General features: G+C 52.2%; 1 protein-coding gene across 1 annotated transcript in view; it reads right to left on the bottom strand.

The window, feature by feature from the left end:
* Positions 1-19,343, bottom strand: part of IGF2R (insulin like growth factor 2 receptor) — a 104,252-nt gene that overhangs the window by 45,909 nt on the left and 39,000 nt on the right. The window contains exons 6-14 of the mRNA XM_086708267.1: positions 17,643-17,772; positions 15,858-15,963; positions 13,122-13,284; positions 12,773-12,947; positions 11,837-11,940; positions 6,212-6,376; positions 3,399-3,539; positions 2,014-2,154; positions 523-660 (exon numbers count right to left, since the gene is read on the bottom strand). Coding sequence (XP_086564393.1) covers positions 523-660; positions 2,014-2,154; positions 3,399-3,539; positions 6,212-6,376; positions 11,837-11,940; positions 12,773-12,947; positions 13,122-13,284; positions 15,858-15,963; positions 17,643-17,772 — 1,263 coding nt within the window. The remainder of the gene's footprint in view (positions 1-522; positions 661-2,013; positions 2,155-3,398; positions 3,540-6,211; positions 6,377-11,836; positions 11,941-12,772; positions 12,948-13,121; positions 13,285-15,857; positions 15,964-17,642; positions 17,773-19,343) is intronic.

Here is a 19,343-nt window from a genome sequence, read left to right as displayed (position 1 = left end):
TGGGTCACTAAACTTCTGCAAAAAGCCTTCACAACATGGTTCTTTTCTTGGGATCCTCAAGTTTTGCATTCGGCAAACCTACCTGCACCATGATTTAAGAGGTAGGTTTTTCACGATCTCAACCTCAAATGTCCAATTTTCAAAATTTTCAGCATTAATGTAATCCTGAAGCAGGTTATCTCTAAAACTTTCCTAGGAAATGTTTAAGGAAGGGGCGCGTGGGTGGCTCAGGCGGTTGAGTGTCTGACTTTGGCTCAGGTCATGATCTCACGGTCTGTGAGTTCGAGCCCCGCGTCGGCTCTGTGCTGACAGCTCAGAGCCCGGAGCCTGCTTCAGATTCTGCATCTTCCTCTCTCTCTGCCCCTCCTCCACTCTCTCTCTCTCTCTCTCTCTCTCTCTCTCTCTCAAAAATAAACTTTAAAAAAAAGAAAAGAAAATATTTAAGTTAAAAAACAAACAAACAAAACCTAAGCGGTTCCAGGTGACACCAAACCACCAAAGGTATTACGTGGGCACACGCACCTGCCTGGGAATCAAAGACCGTGCAGTTCTCGCCCTCTGTCTTGGACAGTACACAGGCAGCAGCTGTGTGCCACTCAAACTCATAGAAGCAGCCGCCATCCCCAGAGGTTGTCAACACCGGAGCGCTTTCTAGATCACCTGTCAACGAGGAAGAAGAATGATATCGCTAATCATTCCTAGTCTAAAAACAGTCCCACAAACACCGTGATTCTGCTTCCTTGAAGTCTTGAGAGCGGTCAAACCTACAGAGGCAGAAAGAAGGGGGGTTACCAAGGGCTGGGGCAGGAGGGGGGGCATTAGTGTCCAGTGGGAGCAGAGTTCACTCAAGAAGATGAGAACGTTCTGGAGATGGACAATGGTGATGGCTGCGCAACACTGAATGTCCTCCATGCCACTGAACTATATACACTTTAATAAATGTTAACAGGTGCCTGGGCGGCTCCATTGGTTCAGCGTCCGACTTCAGCTCAGGTCATGCTCTCACAGCTCATGAGTTCGAGCCCCACGTCAGGCTCTGTGCTGACAGCTTAGAGCCTGGAGCCTGCTTCAGATTCTGTGTGTCTCTCTCTCTGCCCCTCCCCCACTCACACGTGCTCACGCACTGTCTCTCTCTCTCTCTCTCTCTCTCAAAAAATAAATAAACGTTAAAAAAATTTTTTTTAACTTTAAAAAAGTTGAATTTCACATCATGTATTTTACTATAGTTTCTTAAAAATGCTAAATTTCACATTATGTGTATTCTACCACAATTTAAAAAACACTCAAAACCAAAAATAGTCCTAGCCCTTGACCTTATCCCACAGCTGGGCATTTATCCAAAGAAAATATTGCAGCAGGAGGTAGACAGGGATACGCAACAGCACCATCACCCACACTGGAAACATGCAATTAACCCAACAATAGGGGAAATGCCTAAAAATAGTAAGACCAAACCATTATCAACGAGGGAGTCCCTAAAAATTAGTAATATAAACTGTGAGACACAGAAGAGCATTCACAAAATACATGTTTTGAGGAACATTTTCCAAAAACGCATGACTACATATAGATTTGACCCCATAAAAACAATGTAAACCTATAAATACAGGCGGGCGAAGGAGAGCATTGTGTTTAGATGTGAGATCCTGGACAACACTTTTAAACCGCGTACAGTCCCCCGCCTGTGGAAGAAGGTCAACAGCCAGCATGGCAACTCTCGGTATCAGTCCTCAGGAAGAGGAAGCTGAGCCGAGACCCATAACTCATTTGGAACACTGCAACACAACTCTCTCGACACCATATGGTTTCTCCATTTCTGGACTGGTTTGGGGTGGGGGTGGGGGATCAAATCCAAGAGACCACCACTAGAGGTTCTAGAACCTGAAACACTCAGCACAACCCCTTTCTACCTCCCCTCTTGGCAGCGGCCCAAGAGAAACAAAGAACGCAGGCACACCTGTGGCAAAAGCCACTAAAACATCCCGCCTTTTCCCATTTTTTAAAATGTTTTACCTGGCTTGCACACAAGTGTTATGTTGGTTGTTATTTTCTTATGGCCACAATCATCACCGTCTGAATACGAGAGTTGAATGTTTCCTTTCTCTTTTGTGGGAGAAGAAATAAATTTGCCTAGATTTTTAAATCCACTCTTATCTGGAAAAGAGAAACAGGAAAAAAAACAAAACAAAACAGGACACGTGATTAAAAATGATAATGATGCCGATGAAGAGGTATATAAAAATCAGCCAGGAACCACCAGCAGGTGCGCCGTGGTCCATTCCCCAACCGCATAACCTGGCCCCATGGTCGGTGGGTTTTTCTTGAGTGACAGGTTTGGCCAGGCAATGGCAGCCACATGGGGGATGCCAAGGCCACCTCCGGGCTGAGTAGGAAAAGTGCAGCAACGATAAACAACGTCCTCCAGGGGCAGGCAAGGAGGACAGCAAGCTCTCGTGTCACACCATCCAATGAAGCAACACCGTTCCCCTATTTTCAGGGCCTCGGCTCCCCCCGAGACACAAGGCCTTTTGGAAGCACAGCCAAGAGACTAGAGTCTGTCCCATTACCAAAGCGGAAACTAACTGAACCCGTTCAGCAAGCCAGGCAGGGGCCTATTTCATTCCTGGTTCAGTTGACTTTGACTAGGAAGCATTGAAATTGTCCCCCGTCCTTCTTAAACAGTGGCAGGGGCACACCCAGACCTGCTCCCAAGGACACATCACCAATTCTGGAAACTGGGGCAATCCCGAACACCCGACCTGAGTTCACAATTCCTTGTCTAAGGTTAGTAACAGATTTTGATCCCTCTCCCTGCCTCTCATCTTCAGGGCGAGTCTTAAGGGACAACGAACATGCTGAAGATCTGCATCACACTGAGAGGTCTCCTCGGGAAAGCCGGAGGACCAACAAAACTACTGCAAAAAGAACCCTCGGGGATACAAGTACTCATATGAAGAGAACAATGAGAGCTCACTTGCCTTAAGGCCTAACTTATTAACAATTACAGGGAGTCAAGCTGTTAAATGAAAAAAAAAAAAAAGCCTCAAAATCAGTTTTACACAAGTACTGGCAAGGTTACTCTTCAAGCTGCAAAGTGAAGAGATAATCCAGTAACTCCCAGCGTGGTTCCTTCTGTTCCCGGCTATGGTGTTAGCCGACATCAGGAGGCTCTGGCCGACGTCAGGACACGGAAGTGCTGTAGCCGCCAGAGCACAACAAGCAGTTACCTACATTTGAATCATCACCTCTTTTTATCACCCTGTGGACGCTGAACTGAGACAGAGGAGATCTGCATAAACCACAGGAAGATTTCCTAACTGGCTCCGAACTGGATGCCGCCGAGCTCCACACGCCTGCAGGGAAACCGCCACCGCGACCCCTGCTCTGGGCACACTCACCCACAGAGCACACGGCCGCGTCCTCGGGACAGCCTCTGGCCTGGCCTTCCTGCAGCACTTTGTGGCAGATGTTGATGAAGAAATGCTTCTTGTCTGTTTCTCTCTGGCTGCCATCCACGGCTTCCCAATTCCGTTCCAGTTCTGTAATTTAAAAAGAAAAAAAAGAATCTGCTTTTAGCCAAAGGCTAAAAGTCACACTGTAAATGGTGATTAAGCCAAAGGAAAAGGCCCAAAGCTCACCGGACATGAAACTCACATTTCTGGACGTGGGCAGACGGAGACACAGAGACTCACCGAGATTCTCAGGCTTCTCACTTAATGTGACGGAAACAAACCTCCTCGGAAGAGCAGGTTCAACAGAAGTAGGCAGAGAGTGTGAAATCAGAAACGGAAGAGCAGGGGCGCCTGGGTGGCTCAGTCGGTTGGGCGTCCGACTTTGGCTCAGGTCGTGATCTCAGGGTTTGTGGGTTCAAGCCCTGCATCAAGCTCTGTGGTGATAGCTCAGAGCCTGGAGCCTGTTTCGGATTCTGTGTCTCCTTCTCACTCTGTCCCTCCCCAACTCACATTCTGGTCTGTCTCCCTCTCTCTCTCTCTCTCAAAAATAAACAAACACACACACACACAAAAAAAAGCAAATCAGGACGGCAGACCGTGCCTTGGAAGGCAGAACGCCATGCCACTGGTAACGTGCCCTCCTCCGACCCCCAGGAAGGCTCAAGAAAGCTGCCACGTCTCCCACACCAGTGGACCGAGCGTGGGGCATGCTTGCCTTCTGGGAGATCACAGGACACCGAGGTCCCTGAGCTCAAACGGCTCGTGATGTGCTCCTTTATGAGCAGGATCAGGACTCCACAGAAGGTCGAGGGAGCACACATGAGTGCTGAGAGCAAGACCACAAGCCGACGGTGTTCCCAGAACAGCCGCCAAAGGGGTGAAGGAGAGCTGCGTGTGAAGGGCGTACAGACACCGGGGTTCAGAGGGGGAAGCCCGCCGCCCGTCGGAAGTAACACAGTTATTCTGAAGCTCTATGTGCTGCTGTCGACAACCCAGAAGAACCCACAGATGCTTGCACAAACACAAATGAGGACAAGGACACAGGGAGGGAAGTGGGCTGACAAGCCAGAAGACGGGAGGACAGTTTGAAGCCGGCAAGGAAGGAGCTCGGCTCTTGCTCGAGGCAATCCTTAGCGGTCTGCACGAGCCCCCCCCCCCCCCTCCAGAAATACCCGTGTCCCAGGAGAGCCCGCGTGGCGGCCCACGCTGGGAGACAGAGTGCACGTATCTCTGCGTCCCGCACAGGCCCCTGGCCCCATGTGCATCCCGCACACAACAACAAGGCTGAACAGAGGGATCTAACAGCACCGCTCAGTTTACCGCAACACAAGTGAGGCCCGAGGAGGCAGGCAAATCGCTCACGTACACACAGCTGGATGCTCTCCTTCCACCGCACAAAGCCTGTCTCTTCCCGAACACATACGCACCAGAACTTCCCCATGGCACCCTTCCCAGCTTAACGGGTGCCGAGCTACTAACGCACAAAGGACATTTGCTTCCGAGGCAAACGCGCCGACACTGAACATTTATAGACATCTCGTGTTCAAAAAGAAGCTCTCCAGCACTCCACAAGAGAGGAATCCCTTTTTCTAATATTATACTGCCCAAACCAGATGGGGACTCAGAACACATGAGTCATCGCTCCTACTGCATGGGCGATTCTGGGACTTGAGGCAAGCCGTTCTCTCTCCGTTAGGTATTCTCTCTATGCTGTTCGCTTCTACAGATACTGAATTCCAGGGCTGCTAAAAGGGTAAAACTAAAAATGTCCCCACTGGATTCCATCTCCCTGATGGGAACCCCCATTCTTAGTCCTCAATCTCCCGGCCCTCTGGGAAGTTATGGGAAGTTAGAAGGCCTGGGGCAGGCCTGGGGCATGCTCACCAGGTTTGCTCCTGTGACCCCAGGACCCTGTCTGGCACCTGCCACGTAACCAACGCTCAACAACACCTGCTGTGCAGACTCGTAACACCCATCTTGGCCGGTGTTTACGGTGAAGCCAGGCCTCGGTGACAAAGCTCATCACACTGATGGAGGAAGAGACATGGCATCCACAGGCTCCCGCACCCTTTCTCCCTTCAGCCTTACAAGAGCATCTGAGGGTGGATGGGGATTGCTGACCCCACTTTAGAGACAGGAAAGCATGGTCAAAGTACAGCTGACCCCGGCCCCACCGGCCCTCACACGCGGTGTTCAAGCCCGCAAGCCCGACAGTCCAGGTGCGAGGCGGAAACACTACCTACTTGAAGGCTGCCTTAAGACTCTAAATTCTGCTTTTATTTTTTTTCCAGAGACATAATCGACACACAACCTCGTACTTGCTCTGCGTGAACACAGTGTGCATCTGCTATGAGAGCATCACTGTGTTGCATTAACGTCCAGCACCACACGCAGACACAGACGCGTGCACGTGAGATGGCAACTTTCAACATCTACTTCCTTAGCAACAAGAATAGAAATCTAAAATAAAAGACGTTCTAATCACAAAGCACAAGGCCTGGCCCTTGGCGGTTCTGCCTCAACTCTCCCAACTGGAGGAGCAATGCCAACCTCGAGCTGAGACCGTCTGCCTCCTCATTCATTCAGCGTCACGTCTAACAATTCGTGCCGCTGCGCGAGAAGGGGAGAAAGACCAGGATACGATTAGTTGACCGTTGAAGAAAACAGTAGGAGCCTCTCGGAATGCGTTCACGGTTAAGAGACGAGAGAACGCCCCCGCCAGCGCGCGGACTGGCCTCCAGGGCGCACGGGAGCCCTACCTGAGTGCCGAGCCAGCGCAGACAGGTCATAGCGCTTCTTGTCCTCGGTCACACTGCAGAGGAGGTCCTCCTTCTCCTTGATGCAGGCGTACTTGGTGTCCCACGTGAAGAAGTAGGTGCAGTCTACCTCCCCAGTGAAGATGGGCGCTCCTTTCCCGTCATTACCTGTGCCATTGGAGAAGGAAGAAAAGCCACCCGATTACGTGACCAAAACCTAGGGATGTCAGCCGACAAGGACACCAGCACCAGCTGGGCAGTTAAACTCCAGTCCCCAAGCCCAGACATCAGAGGCGCCGGAGATTCGAGAGGCTTCTCTGGAGTTTCCATCATCAATCCCTCAACGGGCCAGTAGGCTGTTGACAGCACATTCACCAAGGACATGAAAGGGGTGCTGATGAGGACCATGTAAGCCACCAGGCAGGGCTTGCTGCGCATGGGCTGTGGTCAGCCCCCAACGGGCTCATGAACATCCTGCGGGCTCTACGAGCACCACTGGCTTTCTGATGTGGTTTCGGGCAGGGGGAGTTCCCTGCGATCCAGCCCTAGACCGAAAGGAAAGAGTCACAACGGACAGCCGCCCCACGGAAGCGTGCGAGGCCTACGCAGCCTCACAGCTCAGAGGCACGCGTCCAGACGCCCCAGTATCCTCGGCCCTCAGGCCCCCATCACATGTGTATGCCTCCAACACCCTACCCTAACCGGTGCTCTGGTCCCCACAGCTCCAGGGAGCTCCGACAGGTCAGCTCCGGTCTGAAAGCCAGCTCTCCGTGGGCCACTTCTCTGATCCACGTAGCCTGGGATTCGGTGAACTTTGGTAATTTTTCCCTCACTAGAAATACTATCCCCTCGCCTTTCCAGGCTGGTCAACCGCTGGCATAGAGCTCTGTTTTCCACCCCTTGATGGTTTAATAATCTTCCTCTGGACCTCCTACATGATGTGCCTTTCTTGAGGTTTGGGGTGCCCTGAAGTGCACAATGTTCTAAAGGAAAGGGAAATAATATTTTGTACCAAGGGCAAATGATGTTTTGATTGCAATTTCTCTTAAATCTTCACTATTATAAACATTATAATTATAATACCAGCAGGAGCAGCTAACCTGTACTGAGCACAATCTGAGCCAGGCACTGAGCATTTAAGTGCTACGGGGGGGATGGCTGCAGAAAACAAGTTCCGGGTTAAGTACTTTATATACGTCGGCATGTTTAATCCTGAAACCCTGTGGCACAGGTACAGTTGTAGCCCCGTTTCTACAGGCTAAGGGGGGCTAAATAATTTGCCTATGGTTTCATAGCTAGAAAGCAGAGGAGCCAGGATTCAAACCCAGACAGTCTGGCCCCAGAGCCAGGCTCATAACCATAACCACAAGGCAATACTTCCCCACACTCCTGTGGGGTTTTTTTTTCCTTCTCTTTGAAACGTACACACTTTAAGCCGTTCTTTTTAAGCAGCAGCGCTCCCAGCTTCCCTTTCGACGAGGAGCCCACCCCCTCTAGTCGGCACCACGGTGCCCTCCCTCCCTCCATTGTGCGGCCCACCCAGCAGTGAAACTCCTTTGTCTCTTCACCCCACCCACAAGACTGCCGCACAGCTTACTCCTACGGGATTTGTATTTCACTGTCTGGAAAAGATTCGTGTTTCCCACATTTCTCTTTTACCAGGTAGGTTTACAAATCGTTAAATAATACTAGGAATGGTTCCGGTATCCATCCCTACCCTGGAGCTGGTTCTGCCTCTGAAACTTACTAATAACGAGGGAGAGTCAGTTTTACACGACCACCGGCCTGCACCGTACCTGTATTCTTATTAATTACTCAGCGAATTTCAGAAGAACAGGAAGCTGCGACTCCCCAGCTCAAGGGAAAGTGGATTTCTCCAGCGGTGCCGAGTTGTGCCCTGCCTGCAGCACCATGTCACATCACACTGTCGCAAAGACAAAGCTACCTGCTCACCAAACTGGCTTAGTTTTCCTCCCAGGTGCACAACTGAGCTACATTTCCCAGCCCCCCCTTGCTTCTGAGGTCGGGCCATGACACTTAGTTCTGGCCCATAACAAATGCTGCTCCCGTTCTGCAGAGTCCTTCGAGGCCAAGTGTACAGACAGCAACAACCGGATGGGAGACACAAGACGACCGTGTGGAGCAGAGTCCCACATCCAGCCCCTCCGATGACCCGCTCTGAACGGAAGAAAATACACCTTTACTGTAATGAGTCCATTAAATTCGTGAGTAGCTATTCCAAGATACTGCCCTTAGAAAAAAAAAGATTTAATGTCCTTACCTGACAAGATCACTGATAATAAGGAGCACACTGCAGCAAACGAGATGTAAGTTACTAAAACAAATAGTTGTGCGTATGCGTGTGTATGAGCATACACACATAGAGGGTAAAAGAATAAATTTATGCACCCATGTGTCATGAGCATAAACGATTCTTGGAGATCCCAGTTAAACCATAAACCACATTGTAAGACGTAACCAATTAACACCGATTCGCATGCAAAAATGTGACATTTATCCAAATAAAATCCACACTGGAATTTTTCTCTGAAAATTCTACATTTAAATTTGAATGAAGCAATAACGAAGTAACCATACAGTCCACAGTTTGCTCTGAAGTTTGAAGTACCGAATCACAGAGCTGAAAGGAATCGGAAATACTTTATAATCCAACTCCAGCACGAGAACAGACTCAAAACCCCTCACAAAACATCTGGCATCTCCCCCTCTGGTCTTTCCACCACCAGCCTAACCAACACAGGCTCGTAAGACACTGGGTTTTGGGCATCAGGGCATCTCCGTCGACCCTGTCGGCTCTGATAAAGGCTGTGAGGTCACGCGAAGGGAGGGCAGTGGGTGGTATGCTAGGACCCATCAGCAACGCACAAAGCAAATTTGGCAAAATATTAGCAACTGTTCAATAAAAAGTGGCGACTGTATGAGTTCTCACTGCAATATTCTTTCTACTTTCACATTTGGAAGTGAAGAAAATAGAAGAAGAAGACAGAAGAGGAGAAAATGGCCACTAGTATTCTTTTCGAGCCGACTCGTTGGGGCACTGGCGCTCGGGCGCGAGTCCCTCCCCAGCAGCTCCAGACTACGTGCCCTTCTCAATATCCTCCTCACCTGCTGGGATCTTTTCAGATCACGACTCTCCTCCCAGCACACCCAAGTGACATCAGTGCGTGCATAAAGATCTCAGCCAAGTCGTTTATAAAAAGCCCAGAACAGAACAAGGTCGGAGGGAGGCTGGGACTACTGGAGTCGGCCAGCAGGGGAGGGCGGGCGCCCTGGAGGCCTGCGGGCCTGGGGACACGGAGGAAGAAACAGGATGTGTTTCCAGGCCCTGGGACACAGAGTAAGGAGGGCTGGACTTCAGAGACAGGTCCTAAGAGCTTGGAAGAGGTAAAGACGATGGAAGAAAGACCGGAATCTGGGGAGAGGTGAGGACGATGGAAGGAAGTCGGGAATCCGGGGAGAGCAGCGGGGCATTCAAACCACACGGGAGACGCACCCACAGGCCACACCCAAACCAGGCTCGTCCACCCCGCACCTCCAGTCCTTGGGACTCCATGCTGACTTCCGGAGAAAACCCAACTCCTCTGCAGGACATATGAGCTTCTCACTCTCCTCTCTGGGGTCATCTGTAGCGGTGTTTTGAGGCGGCAGCTCTGACCTGATTACACCTGCCCACATCCAGCCCTCAGCAGAGCTGCTCCCTCTCTCTCTGGTCCACCCTACTGCTGCGCCCGGCTGGCTCCTCCTGCGCACCCTGTGGGGCTCACCAAGCAGTGCCTCCTCTTTCCCTAGCCGCGCTGATCCTCACAGCTGCCCACACCCCAGGCCGCTCTGACGAGGTCTCGGGCACAGTGCGTGCACGCGGCCCAGGTCCAGCCTACACGACCTGTACCATGGGCACTGTGCTCGCTCCCGCTGCATTTCCAGCCTCAACGCCAGGCAAATGTGTGGCCATCACGGCACCGCAGGCCTCGCGGGGTCTAGACATATGATAAGGACGAAACGTGTGTTGAACAAATCCACTTGAATATGGAAGTTCTCAAAAGGGACAGCAAAGAGATTCCTGGGCGAGACCGAGGGGCACGGGAAGACAAGAGAGTTCGCAGCGAGGGGACAGGGTGGCACTTTGATTTGAAGCCTTCCCATCTGCTCTACCCCAGGCTCCCTCTCCGCTGCGCCCGCGGCGGCCTGCGAGAGCCTGGTGCCGATCACAGTCTCCCAGCCGACCTCCATCACCATTGCGGACACAAGCTTCTGGAGCACAATTTATGTCGGGCACAGCTGCCTCTCCCAGAGCCCTTGCTGAATCACACAGGAGCCTGCCTCGTGACCAACGGTCACAACTCTGCCATAGAAACACACAAAACAAACAGAACAAAGAGCCAGAAAGACCCTTGGGGGTGGAACGGCCTCGAGAGCTTCTGCGGCTGTAAGCCGACTGGAACCAGGCCAAGTCCAGAATGAGAGCTCTGTGCGGGGGCTCAGTCTGCCTGCGTGCACCTGGGTCACAGCCCGGAGGTCAATGGATAGGATGGCTCTTCGATGGTGATGGCATCCCATCAACTCCCTACAGATGCAAACCATGTCCAAGATCTCCAAGATATAGGCAGCAGAGGGGCGCCTCAGTGGCTCAGTCAGTTGAGCATCTGACGTCAGCTCGTGTCATATCTCACAGTTTGTGAGTTCGAGCCCCACATCAGGCTCTCTGCTGTCAGTGCAGAGCCCATTTTGGATCCCCTGTTCCCTTCTCTCTCTGCCCCTCCCTTGTGCGCACCCTCTCTCTCAAAAATAGGCACATTTTGGGGGGCGCCTGGGTGGTTCGGTCGGTTGAGCATCTGACTTCAGCTCAAGTCATGATCTCGCAGTTCATGAGTTCGAGCCCCACATCGGGCTTGCCGCTGTCAGCACGGAGTCCGTTTCAGATCCTCTGTCCCCTGTCTGTCCCTCACCCATTTGCGTGGGCGCGCTCTCTTGGCTCTCACTCGCTCTCTCCAAAATAAACATTTTTAAAAAATGGAAAATAACATTTTTTTAATAAAAAAAAAAAAAACGATAGTAGCACAATTTTTTGAAATGCCAGTGCCATTGTGACTTCAAGAAAGCTCATCTTAACCTCTCAGGAAAACCAGACATTCTGTTTAAACTCGCCCTGGGACCTTTCGCCACCCCCACATCCAGCCTCTACCGCAGAGCCACTATTTGCAGAAAGGGTCGTCTTGAATCTTTCTTCCCAAGAGAAGAGCTCTTTGTGACAACCCCCCGAGGGTGGTGAGCAGACCCACCCCTGCCAGACCTGCACACGCTTCGGTGCGAGCCAGAAGTCAGGACAGAAACGCCTTCCTGGCAAGCCCCGTGCTGGGCCCATTCCCAAAACAAACAGAGAGCAGAGGAAGATGGAAACAGGATGTGTGTGTCACTGGCGGCATGGGACGGAAGGGGTACTCCTGCCCGCTACAACAGAAAACCCAGTCTGGGGACCAGCGGTGGCCACGTCCGAAGGAGAACGCCTGGCTGGTCCGTTCGGCATTCGGCTCCCAAGAACTCATATGTCCCAGGCACTACGACGAGCAAGGACGACCCCCCGCCCCCGCCCCCGCCCCCAGCACTTACCTGCAGTTTTATTGCACTCAAAGTTTATGACAGTCATCCGCTGGAAGCCTGAGCTGCATTCGTCACCTCCAAAATATATCAAGGTGAGGTCTCCATCGGAGTATCTAGAGGTTTGCGAGAAACACACACAGGTTTGGTACAACCAAGAAAGAAACCTGAATTGTTACACGTTTCCACGTTAAGCCTTCTGCATACCATCAACAAATCAGTCCTGACAGAACAGCCAGCTCTCCGGGCAGCTGGGAAAAAAAACATCTAAAGGAAATGAGTTCCAAATGTATGGGCCTGTCCTCTTACTTCAAAGTAATAGCTGGCTGGAAGAAAGCACTGAAGCTTTTGCTGTGAGCATGAAAACTCTTCCACTCTTGTTTCGGATTTTGTACAAAGTAAATAAGGCCCAAGGAGCACGCGGTTTGTCTAGAGACTGCCACGGCACAGTCTTACCTGAGGGATCCTTGACCATACTTCTTTGCAGAGAGCTACGTTTTCGTAATGCTTTTGTGAAGGTAACTACCAAGTTAAGGGCCACGGGAATCATACAGAATGCATTTTCTTAGTGGTTTCAAACTTTTACTAATGCTAATGGCATTACAGATTCTCGAGCTGCCAGAGAAAAATCAGAACTCCTCAGAAACACGCGTTGTAAAATGCAAAGGCCAGAGGAACGGTAACCGAATTCAATGCCTCTCCGACAGGGTGGTCCCTTACAAACAACAGACGACAAATCGAACAGCGTTAACAGAAACGGCCTTATTGGAAAGCCAGGATCGCTGACAAATGGCAGCTCTCCTAAGTCAAACGGGAAGGAACGCTGGCTTAACGGGCCTGTGTGTACTTTACAGAAAATGGAAGGAGGAAGAAGATAAGGCGAGTCAGCTCAGTCTCACAAGAATAGACACCATGCACTCAAAAATGACGTGAAGGCTGTTTACACACCGGAGGGTCTGATTCTGGTATTTTCCTGCTACTTTGACTTGAGTGGATTCGGACTTTTTCACTTGGCAAACGGCAGCTTCTTTCTTACTACAGAAAGACAATTCAACTTCTCCACAGACGTTCAAGTAAAACATATATTCCTTTCCGTCGGAAGTGTAGTAAGAGGAGGATGAAGCTAAGGAAAGGGGACGAGAGGAGGAGAGACGCTGTTACTGAGCAGGTGCCAGAAAGCGGGGGCGCTACCCGAGGCAGGCCTCACCCCTTCCTCACACACCCACCCCAACGGCGGAGGCTACCCCGGCCGCTCGGCTCACGGTCCCCCTCCGGCTTCTCTTCAGAGCACCCTCACCTCTGTCCTGTCTGAGTGGCTGGAGGTCGACGGTGACCTCGTGCTGCTCGCTGCTCAGAGAACACGTTCTGCTTTCCAGATAATCTCTGTGGCATGCATACTCAGTGACCCACTCGACTTCGTAGCGGCAATTGGATTTTGCTGTGAGCTTGGGAATGGTGCCCTATCAGGAACGGTTTGAAAAGAGCAAAATTAACGTTTTTACATGTCGACTTTCTATGCTTCTCAAAAACCCAAATGTATATTATGGTGTTGGGTTTCTACATTCTTCTGTTACTGTTTCTGAACAGTTCGATCACTTGGCGAGTAATAACTGTCTACCTGCGACCGTTCTTGTCCCGCTCAGAGCCACGCTCAAGGTTCAGCCACTGCGACCGCCCCGAACTCAAGGTCGCCCGACAGCCACAACCTCCACAGGCGGCCGTGACTTGCGAAGGCACGCGGTCTGTTCGCTCCTCTCGATCGGAGCTGAAAGGAGCAGGCCAGAGGAACCCCCGAGCTGAGCGGAAACCGCCGTGTATGCGCGTGTCTGGGCAGACGATCCGTGACCCCTGCCCTCAGGTTGTCAAAGTGGTCTTGGGCACACCTCACCTGCACACGAGTCGGCTCCCGTCCCCGGGGGGAAGCCAGGGCATCACCCCCACAAGCCTGAAGTCTGCCACTTTGCAGCCCAAGAGCTGCTTTCACAAGCGCAACCTCAGCCGCTCTCCTTGGAGTGACGCGGAAGGCTGCCACGCTCCTTCCAGGCAACACCACCCCACGAACGTTTCCCGAGCGCCTGTCACGTGCCAGGCACTGCGCGAAGGGCTGGGGCTACACACGCGGGTCGCAACTCCATCAGACACGGAGAGCTGTGAGTCCAGCTCTGTCCGTCTGACTCAAAATTGAGGCTCCCACCACCTGGCCTGGGGAAGCCAGACACTCGTGATGGGGTGCCGAGGGCTAAGTGAACGAAGACGGACGCAAAAGCCCCAGCGTGCAAGGTTCACGCATCGGACAGGCACAGAAAGGGCCAATCACAGAGGCAGAAAGTCGACTAGCAGCTGCCAGGGCTGGGGGAGGAATGGGGACTGAACACCCGCCAGGCCCAGGCTTTCTTCTGGGATGACGGAGATGTCCTCACGTCCCACTGTGCCAGAGACTGCACAATTCTGTTAATGTGCTAATAGCCGTTACGCTGTCCTTGGAACAGGTTAATTTTATGCTAAGCAAACTCAGTAAAGCTTTTTTTTTTTTTAAAGATCCATATGACAGGGTGAACATTTACTAAAAGTCCAGCTCCCAGGTACATTCCGTGAGCCTGCGTAAACACTTAAGGAGACCTTCAAGAGCAAAGGTGTCAAATGTCACCCGGTTCTGTGCGGTGAACGGTGCAGCCGGGAACAGACTCTCCCTCCACTAATAACAAATTGGCCTCCTTTCCGAAGGCCACGGAGTGCCTCGTATCCATGGAGGCACGTATCCATATCCACGGAGAAGAAAGGAGGGACACTCCCGCTTCCCTTCGCTATGGTGGAGGGAACCGTTTCTCACTGAAAGCCCCAGCAGGAAGGGGAAACACAAAGACCCCTGCCAGCTTAGACTCCACTTCACACCCGCAGGCGCCAGTGGAAAGCGCACACACTATTCCCCAGCGTTCGCCTCCAGCACCAAGGTCCGCTGCCGGCCAGGCAGGGCTCTCCCAAGCTGACACCACGCGGCCCTGGAGGTCTGGGGACACAAAATGGAAAGCTGGCCCAGACTCCACTTTTGTCTCCAAATCCCACACACACAAAACGGGCCGGCTGCCAGCCCGAAACCAGACCAAATTCCACGTTCGTTTGTGGGGAGGGGGGAGCACGGTTCCCTCGCGAAAGAATTCAGCTCCTCCCCCTTCATTCTATTATGAGGAGACAGAAATAAATGAGAGGAAAGCCCTACCCTTCCTCCCCGGGGGCTATCTCCCTCCATCAGCACCCCGCACCTGCTAGGACACTTGAACGGCAACGGACGCGTGCAACGGCACCGGGCACGGGCCCAAGGACAAGTAGACGCGGGCCCTACCCTCAAGGAGTTTACGAGTGTGCCAGAATTGAGGACCAGATGACGGGGTCATCGGCCGCGCGAGAGTGGGGGAGGAGGGGACGGAAGGCTTCGCTGCGAGGCCCTAGGAATAAGAACCTTCCTTCTGGCCACGAGTCTCCTACCTCCTTAGCCCCGCAACTCCAGCCTCTGGCCTGCACGGCCTCCGCCACGTCTGCAGAGCATCTGTTCTCATGCCTTGACTGTTTCTACAAACCAATTAGCTACTTTCACCTTGTCTCAGCCTAACAAATAATAGCCAGGGAGTCACAGGTTTGAGACTATACATATGGCCTTTCAAATACTCGTTCCAATCAGCGCGGCTATATAAACTTAAGAAATCTCTCCACGAACCGCTTAAAATCATCTCACACAAACTAGAACAAGCCGCCTCCCTTCATCAACACGCCATCCTACATCGACATATGCACAGGCCCCTCCAGGCTGTCGAGAAAAAGCGAACACCAAGCCGCTGTCCCCCTGAGACCCTCGCACATGCAGACGAGAGTCTGTCCCCACAGGCGCGTCTTCCCGGATATTCCACTGATGCATCTTTTCCCGGCCGGCCGTCTCCTGCCCCCGGACCCGCCGCCCTGGCCCGCCCCGAGATGTGCTCGCTCTGCCGGTCCCCGCTGACGCGCGCTGCCAGGAAGCCCTCCGAGGCAAGCCACTCACCTCTCTGCGCTCTGACGGGCAGACAAACGTGATCGTCACCGCCGGGCTGTGACCATCACAGAAGTCTAGCTCCCCGGCCTCTTCTTTCATGTAACTCAGGACAAGCCTGGACGACACACGTTTGGAAAAGAGGGTTGTGAAAGTATGAATTAGATTCACATTAATCTGCTTCCCTGAGTATTCGGCACGCTCCTTTGGGGGAGGGGGGAACAGAAGAAACACTTAAAGGAAACCGCAGCGCAAAATAACTCCAATCTCCATTCTAAAAAACCGTTTTACTTAAGTAAACTTCAGTGAATACTGTTCTCTTTTTAAAAATAAATAAAACGACTGACGTGTAAATTTAAATACTAAGAAAAGCCACTTGAGTAAGACAAACAAGACGAGACTATAAACGATCTGAGAAAACAAAACAAACACAGCCGAGCGGCCGAGTGCATCTCTGTCCACGAGGCTACACGACCACTTCTCTACACGGCGGCTTGTCAGTGCAGGCCAAGGTCTCTTCTCCTCTAACCTGAAGACGGCCACGTGCCGCAGCCGTCCTGCCCTCCCGTGGCCAGGCGAGCCTGGGCCACCGGTCTGTGTGCTGGCCTCCCCGCGGGATGTGCCCGCGGCTCCAGGGCTGACGGTCACAGAACACCCGAAAACAGATGACCGTCCCCTTCTCTGAAAAGCTCCAGCTTTCATTCAATGCCCACATTTTACAAAGTCCCCTCTCCTGCATGAGGAGTCACCCACCTGTCACTTAGGACAACGGGACGGGCTGAACTGTGTCCCTCTAAAATTCATATGCTGAAGCCCTAATCCCCCAGTGCCTTGGCATGTGACTGTATTTGAAGACAGGGTGAGTAAGTGACAACGAGGCCACAGGGGGGATGTGAGGAGCTAATCAGCCACGACTGGTGTCAGTATCAGAAGGAGAGACCGGAACACGGACACAAAGAGGAAACGACCAGGTGAGGACACAGGGAGAAGGCGGCCGTCTAACGAGTCAAGGAGAAAGGTCTCAGAAGAAACCCGGCCTCCCTGCACCTTGGACCTCCCAGCCTCCAGAACTGAAAGGAAACCGGTTTCTGTGGTTGAAGCCAGCCTACGGCACGCTGTCATGGCAGCCCTGGCAAACTAACACAGACACACGTACAGAAACCTCCCAAATGTTCTTAAACTTAGGTGATGCTCTGACATTTTCTGTGGACAGAAGCGCCCGCCCTGACGCACCATCAGTTCCATGCTAGAACAGCCACGATGAGCCATCTACCAAAGGCCCCTGGAAGCCAAGACGTGATCTAAGCCATGGTCATGTGGGACACACTGGAGAAAAGCCTCTCTCTGCTAATTCAAGGCTACGAGGGCAGTAGAAGCCCACGTGCAGAAAGCACGGCTTCTTACGAGAAACAAACCACCCCCCACGGGAACTAGGGTGCTCGCCGCACCCCGGTCAGGAAGCAAGCTCCGCACCCTACAAGGACACCAGCAAACCTCCCCTCTGGGGAACAGAGGACTGTGGGCGCAAAAGCAACGTCACGAGTGATGTGACATGGAGAATACCGGAACATCAGAACATGCGTTAAGGTAGGGGTTATTTCGTGAACTGAATACACGTATGGATGTGTGCCGCATCGTGACACACGTTTTGAACGACCACAGAGACAAATGACCAGAAAATCGGCAAGCAGACCAGCCTGCGTGATGCACAGCCATGACCAACGGCTCTACGAGCACACACGAAGTAGCAATCTCACAGGGACCTGCGGGGGTTACGAGCACCGAGAGCACACTCACCTGTCCTTGCTCACGAGCTTCAGGCCCTCCTTGGGCTGGCCGACATCAAACGCCCGGTCCCCCCTCACCAGGCAGGCAGCAGTGCCACGGGGACAGCCACGCAACTGTGGACTCGAGTCCCGTAGGGAGTCTGTAAAACATCACACGTGACGCTGAATCAGGCTGTGCGTCAGGACTGATGATCACGCTTAACCTTAGGCACAGGGTCCCTTTAAAAAAAAAATTATCCAATTTTTGAAAATCCCCAAAGTAACATAAAGTAGTAGAGGCCTGGAAACAAAAAAGAGCTAGGACCGAACCCCGTCCGGAGACCGTGGGCGTGCCAGTGACCACTCTGGACACGTGGAGTGAGAACAGCATCGCCTGCCCGGCATGGCTGCCAGGACGTGCAGGGAAGGCGCTCACGCTGCACCTGGCAGGGAAGAGGTGCCCGAGGAACAGGGACTATTGTGTAATCTGTACTTAAGGAACACCCCCCCACCCCCACCCTTTCCTAAAGACACACCGACTGCAGCGTCATCCCCTCCTCCAAGCTATAAACAATGCAGAAAATGCAGACACCCCAAGGATCAGTGGGAAGATGAGGACACTGGTGGAAAGAACCTACAGACAGTTCTGGTTCAACTCTTAGATCCACCACTTGCTGTCTCTAACTTTGCTCTCATCACACAACTGTCCAACTGCTGGGGCATCTCCCACAGGTCTGGGGAGGATTAAAAAATGCCCCGATGTACCTAGAACACCGCCCAGACTTCAGCGGCTACTGCCACCACCCTTTCCCATCCTACAGCTTTTCCTTCACCGCCACGGGCATCTTACACGGCATCGGGTTTACACGCTTACCTCACACGTGCCCCTGACTATAAGCTCCATCCAAGGCTGGGACTCAGTGCCCAGCACAGGACAGGGGTTCAAATTTCCCCCGTGAAGGAGTAAATAAGGCCCAGCCTGGTCTTTAAGTAAAGCCTGATCAACCAGAGGGGGGCCCTTGCCCCTTCTTCTCCAGCGTGACGGGAGGTGGCGGCGGCTGAGGAAAAGGTAAGCGCATCGTCAGGCTGTACCGTGAAACCTCGCGAGGGGGACGGTTTTAGTCCACGTCAAGTCCCCGTGGTGTGGCGGGCTCCCTGCCCACCCCGCATCAGCAGACCCGCTGGTCTACTGAAGGCAAGACGGGACGCAGGTACCCTGAGTGTGCACAGGCAGGCACACAGGAGCAAAGCTACAGCTGCTCATGAGCTTTTCAGGGTCACTGTCAAACAAGGCTTGGGGCCCAGGGCAACTTCCTGGGGATGGAGGGCATCTGGACAATAACTGGCAAATCAATTTTTTTTTTCATTTTTAAATTCTAAATTCAAAAAACTACTGTGAGTCAAAGTCACTGAAGGCCAATTCAAACTGCCAGTAATCAAAAAGAAAAACAAACTTTTGGGGCACCTGGGTGGCTCAGCCAGTAAGTGTCCGACTCTTGATCTCAGCTCAGATCTTGATCTCAGGGTCATGAGTTCAAGACCCACGCTGGGCTCCACGGCCAGTGGGGAGCCAACTTTAAAAAAAAAAAAAAAAAAAAAAAAAAACCCTTTCATAAGAATATCTCTACCGAATTCAGAGAATCCTCAAAATGATAAAAAGACCAGGAATCTAAATGTTTTCTAAACTAAGATGGCATATTATTTCAGAATTCAATAATCTGCAAGGCTCGTC

Source organism: Puma concolor, chromosome B2 (assembly GCF_028749965.1).
Source record: "Puma concolor isolate L17-30 chromosome B2, mPumCon1.1.hap2, whole genome shotgun sequence".
Lineage (NCBI taxonomy): Eukaryota > Metazoa > Chordata > Mammalia > Carnivora > Felidae > Puma > Puma concolor.
Note: the sequence above shows the minus strand (reverse complement) of the source record. Positions and strands in the feature narration are given on the sequence as shown.